The sequence below is a fragment of the Sinocyclocheilus grahami genome, unplaced genomic scaffold (assembly GCF_001515645.1).
Source record: "Sinocyclocheilus grahami isolate Dianchi unplaced genomic scaffold, SAMN03320097.WGS_v1.1 scaffold875.1, whole genome shotgun sequence".
NCBI classification, from domain to species: Eukaryota; Metazoa; Chordata; class Actinopteri; order Cypriniformes; family Cyprinidae; genus Sinocyclocheilus; species Sinocyclocheilus grahami.
The window spans coordinates 496,194-502,220 of NW_015506054.1; the positions used below are offsets into that span (position 1 = coordinate 496,194).

At 36.8% G+C, this 6,027-nt stretch overlaps 1 protein-coding gene and 1 pseudogene across 1 annotated transcript in view; both read right to left on the reverse strand.

The window, feature by feature from the left end:
* The window catches only part of LOC107563434 (vitamin K epoxide reductase complex subunit 1-like protein 1 pseudogene), a 1,770-nt pseudogene extending 469 nt beyond the window's left edge, over nt 1-1,301 (reverse strand).
* A 942-nt stretch (nt 1,302-2,243) lies between these two features.
* LOC107563435 (vitamin K epoxide reductase complex subunit 1-like protein 1) overlaps nt 2,244-6,027 on the reverse strand; it is a 17,684-nt gene continuing 13,900 nt past the window's right edge. Inside the window, exon 3 of the mRNA XM_016248312.1 lies at nt 2,244-3,276. Coding sequence (XP_016103798.1) covers nt 3,050-3,276 — 227 coding nt within the window. The 3' untranslated portion in view covers nt 2,244-3,049. The remainder of the gene's footprint in view (nt 3,277-6,027) is intronic.

Sequence of the window (6,027 nt, forward strand, 5' to 3'; positions counted from 1 at the left end):
CAAATCTGATGAAGAAACAAACTCATCCTAATCTTGGATGGCCTGAGGGTGAGTAGGTTTTCAACACATTTTCATTTTTTGTGAAGTAATCCTTTAAAAACAGGTGTTACAACAAGCGCTGGCGGAGAAAAAAATTCTCAAGTCTCAATCATCTCAACTACAGTAATTCCAACACGACAAATGCAACATTTATCCTGGATCAAGACCCCATTAAGATGAGTAAAATGCTAGAACACTTGCACAAAGAATAACCCGCACAATCCCTGTTAAAAGCACTCACTGGAAGTGACGTACATGCCATAGATTGGGACTTTTTAATGTTTCAACGGCAAAACACAAACTAGTCTGGAATATTGCTTTGCGGCAGCTATTTACAGAACTGCAAAACAAACGAATAAAAAAAGTAGTCACAAACCAATCTGATCTACACACATACAGCTCACATTCGTCCTTGTTTTATGAGTGGTCCTCTTCCAAAACAACAATAAAAATAAAATAAAAATCTGTAAACAAACAATTACACTTTATTTGTCGTTTCAATGATAGCAATCCGTCATTTTTGTGGAATCATCTCTGCTTAGCCTCATGATCATTCGCGTTTACCCTTTATAACCCTTAAATTCAGTCCCGCTGGAATCAGCTGCTCCCAAAGAGCAACGACATTCCCAGTGGATTCAAGTAAACAGAATTTCTCACATTGTTTTCTCCATTATTTATTCCTCAGGGAAAGGACACCCTCTCCTGTTTGTTTCGTAAGTGCTTTCCGACCGCTCTCTCTCGCTCTCTCTCTCATCTCAGGGAACAAAGAAAACCAACGAGAAATCAAAGCGGACAAAGATTTGGGTTTCTGTTTTCCAATCCTTCCTTGCAATGCAATGAACCTGTGATCTGTGGCCCCTAAAGATAATTTTTTTTTTTTCGTTTTTTTTGTTTCGTTTTACACACACACACACACACACAACAGAATGAACATTTGTTTGGAAGCAAGGTCTCCTGGTGGCAAGTCACACATTTTTCAGAGGTCACATTTTCCCCACGTGTTGGATGATTTGTTATCCTTCTATACTTTTGTCATCGTTGTTTTTGTGTGTCTAGTCCTGCTTGGCTTGGAGCTGCTGCTTCCAGGCCTCGTTCAAGTAAACCAGTCGCTTGTAGTTGAGCACAAACAAGATGAAGTTCAGTGCGTATGTGGTGACGCAGATGAAGCAGAAGTCCTTAAGGACTAAGTAGAGGATGTAGCCCAGGTAGAGCGAGCCCATCACTGATGCGATGGAGGTGGTCATGAGAATCAGAGCAGCCATCGCACTGGCCGTCAAACCTGCGCACACACACACACACACACAACGGTTAATGCACTGAAGAACAACACCAAAAAGAGCACTGCAGAGAGTTCACTACCACAGCAACTGCATCAAATATACATGAATACACTTCAGAGGTACAAGTAGCAACATAAAAAATGATGCAGCCATTTTTCTTTTAGTACCATTCAGCATTAAAGAGCTATATTCATGGAACAACATACTATAAAATATATATACTTTTTATACAATATACAATGAAGCTACTTACAATATTACAAATTAACTATACAAAACCAGTCTGTTTTTTATATTTTTATTTCTATTATTATTATAGTTTTAATTTTATAGTTATATCTGCAAAAGCTATATATATACATATATATACACATATGTAGCATTCCATCACTTGCTCAGCAGTGGATCCTCTGCAGTGAATGGGTGCCGTCAAAGAGCTGATAAAACTTCACAATAATCCACAAGCTTTTGTCTTCTCCAGATGTTAACTGATGGACTGGAGTGCTGTGGATTATCGTGATGTGTTTATCAGCTGTTTGGACTCTCATTCTGACGCCACCCATTCACTGCAGAGCATCCATTGCTGAGACACTGATGCAATGCTACATTTCTACAAATCTGATGAAGAAACAAACTCATCTACATCCTGGATGGCCTGAAGGTGAGCAATTTAAATTTTTCGCTTAGTATTTCCCTTAAGACCAAACCCGATTTGGTGTTATGAGCGCTGACGGCGAAATAAATCATTTTTGAGTCTAACAACATTACAACTTCATCTCAATTACAGTAATTCCAACACAACAAATGCAGCGTTTAATCTGGATCAAGACTCCCTTAGGATGAGTAAGACGCTAAAACACTTGCACAAAGAATAACCCGCACAATCGCTGTTGAAAGCACTCATTGGAAGTGAAGGACATGCCGTAGATTGGGACTTTTTAATGTTTCAACGGTAAAACACAAACTAGTCTGGAATATTGCTTTGCGGCAGCTATTTACAGAACTGCAAAACAAACGAATAAAAAAAAAAAAAGTAGTCACAGACAAATCTGATCTACACACATACAGCTCACATTCTTCCATGTTTTATGAGTGGTCCTCTTCCAAAACAATAAAAAAAAAACAAAAAAAATCTGTAAACATAAAAAAAATTACACTTTGTTTTCAATAGTAATCCGTCGTTTTTGTGGAATCATCTCTGCGAGCGGTACATTAGCCTCATGATCATTCGTGTTTACCCTTTATAACCCTTAAATTCCGTCCCGCTGGAATCAGCTGCTCCCAAAGAGCAACGACATTCCCAGTGGATTCAAGTAAACAGAATTTCTCACATTGTTTTCTCCATTATTTATTCCTCAGGGAAAGGACACCCTCTCCTGTTTGTTTCGTAAGTGCTTTCCGACCGCTCTCTCTCGCTCTCTCTCTCATCTCAGGGAACAAAGAAAACCAACGAGAAATCAAAGCGGACAAAGATTTGGGTTTCTGTTTTCCAATCCTTCCTTGCAATGCAATGAACCTGTGATCTGTGGCCCCTAAAGATAATTTTTTTTTTTTTTCGTTTTAAACACACACACACACACACACACACACACACACACAACAGAATGAACATTTGTTTGGAAGCAAGGTCTCCTGGTGGCAAGTCACACATTTTTCAGAGGTCACATTTTCCCCACGTGTTGGATGATTTGTTATCCTTCTATACTTTTGTCATCGTTGTTTTTGTGTGTCTAGTCCTGCTTGGCTTGGAGCTGCTGCTTCCAGGCCTCGTTCAAGTAAACCAGTCGCTTGTAGTTGAGCACAAACAAGATGAAGTTCAGTGCGTATGTGGTGACGCAGATGAAGCAGAAGTCCTTAAGGACGAAGTAGAGGATGTAGCCCAGGTAGAGGGAGCCCATCACTGATGCGATGGAGGTGGTCATGAGAATCAGAGCAGCCATCGCACTGGCCGTCAAACCTGCGCACACACACACACACACACAACGGTTAATGCACTGAAGAACAACACCAAAAAGAGCACTGCAGAGAGTTCACTACCACAGCAACTGCATCAAATATACATGAATACACTTCAGAGGTACAAGTAGCAACATAAAAAATGATGCAGCCATTTTTCTTTTAGTACCATTCAGCATTAAAGAGCTATATTCATGGAACAACATACTATAAAATATATATATATTTTAAACAATATACAATGAAGCTACTTACAATATTACAAATTAACTATACAAAACCAGTCTGTTTTTTATATTTTTATTTCTATTATTATTATAGTTTTAATTTTATAGTTATATCTGCAAAAGCTATATATATACATATATATACACATACATACACACCGTATATACACGCATGTAAATATTTTTAATATATAAACATTTATTACATTTATAAATAATTTATTATGTTTACATATTCAATATTTTAATATATAAACGTACTATATGTTTGTGTATTTCTATATATATAATAAATATACACAGTACACACATATAAACAAAAGCTTTTATTTTGGATGTGCTGAATCGTTTGACAGCACTAATATATATTAAGGCTGCACGATATATCGAAATATCGCAAATGTAAATATCGCGATATGCATATCGCAAGGGCGTGCGATATCTGAATCATTTTAATAATAGGCTACTTAAATCAAAACGGTGCAAAAGGTCAAAGTTTTAGTTCGACCCATATAGCAGAGAATAGCTTGACGTTACAAAGAGTTAAGTGCAATAAGTTGCAGAAAACGACTCTTTACCGTCTCTTCTTGCTGTCTGACTCACACCTGAAGCGCGCGCACAAGCTGCATCTCACACAGTGTATCTTCCGTTCTGCCGCACACATGCAATGCACACACACACACACACACACACGTTTCAGATGGCGCACAAACACCGAATTGATTCGTCTTTCGCATCACCTTCTTCTGTTTGAACAGTCACATACACACAGAATTATGTCAATAGTACCCGTCTCGATGATCATCCTCATAAACGCAGTCATGTTTTAAATGAATGTAAACAGCTGAGAAAGAAATCGGATGTGTATCATTATACTGGATCTGTGGAGTCGGATTTAAAGGGACAGCAGCCTATAAATGCGTGCTGCTGAATATGTCACTAATGTTAATCAAACAACAAAACAGCTATAACAAAGATTAATCTAAATTTAATTCATACAGTGAACACTATGCAGTGTTATTTTACACCTAATTATTAAATTTCTGTATCTGAATCCTACCGTTTATTTTATCTATGCTTGTAAATTGTGTGTAACACTAATGAGTCACATGACACCGGGGAGAGAAAATGGCTAATTGGGCCCATTTGGAAATTTTCACTTAAGGGTGTACTCACTTTTGTGGCCAGCGGTTTAGACATTAATGGCTGTGTGTCGAGTTATTTTGAGGGGACAGCAAATTTACACTGTTATACAAGCTGTACACTCACTACTTTACATTGCAGCAAAGTGTCATTTGCTCAGTGTTTTCGCATGAAAAGATATAATAAAATATTTACAAAAATGTGAGGGGTGTACTCACTTCTGTGAGAAACTGTGTGTGTATATATATATATATACACGTATATAGTTTATTACTGTTCTCATGCTATATCAGCAAAGGCTATAACAATATATACAATAAAATAATATGAAAGTAAAATAAAAAATATACTTCTTATAACATTAGAAAATCAACTATATAAAATCTTTTGATTTAATATTTTTAGTTTGTTATTATTTTAATGCCATATCAGCAAAAGCTATATTCGTGAAATCAAAAAAAAAAAAGTAATATTTGATTACATTTTTTAATTTTGAAACCTTTATAAAAACACATCAATAAATGACATTTCTGAATACAATCGTTGTCTAATGGTAGGGTTGTCTAATATGTAATATCTAATAGCAAGACAGTTCAGTAAAATATGCTTAATAGTAAAACTTTCAAAACAGCAATTATGAATCAATTATATTTACTACAATTATAATGCCCAATATATTATGTTCATTTCTTATTTGAAAGATTTCTTGACCTGCTGAATCACAGCAATATAAGATTTTGGGGTTCTTTTAGCAGCAATAATTACTTATAAATCACACTGAAATTCAGATCTTGCTAGAGTGTAACAAGAAGAAAACTCCAAGCAAAACCTACTCAACTCCTTTACTGTTTGTCATTCACTTGTCACTGAACAACGGCAAAACGATGAATACTGTAGAATGACACCTGTATTGTCACACAGGCTGTGTTTCTATTTCTATAACACACACACAAATCACTCGCTTATGAGGTTACATTGGAGTTAGTCAAACGGTCTGGAACAGACAATGCAATAGTGGAAAAAGCAGGTTTACTCACACTTATGTGCTGTGTGCGACATTACTGTCGGATCCGCTCTAGTCAGACTCAGTGCTGCATCAATGTTTAGTTTTACGGTCTATAAAGGCACCTGCCTTTTTACTTTTACTTTTTTACAACGTCACTATAGACAACAGAACCCATTATAATATTCTGTCTACACTGGATGCAGCACAGATTGACGCAAATCCCTGACAGTCACGAGCGCACTTTGGATGTGACTGCGCACCACCTCTGGAGCGCGCGAGTACCAAATGGCTTAAAAAGACGTACAAATAAATAATAAAGAATTTTCTGACGATGCAACAATGACCCGATTAGGCAAGTGACAATTCTGTCAACTGT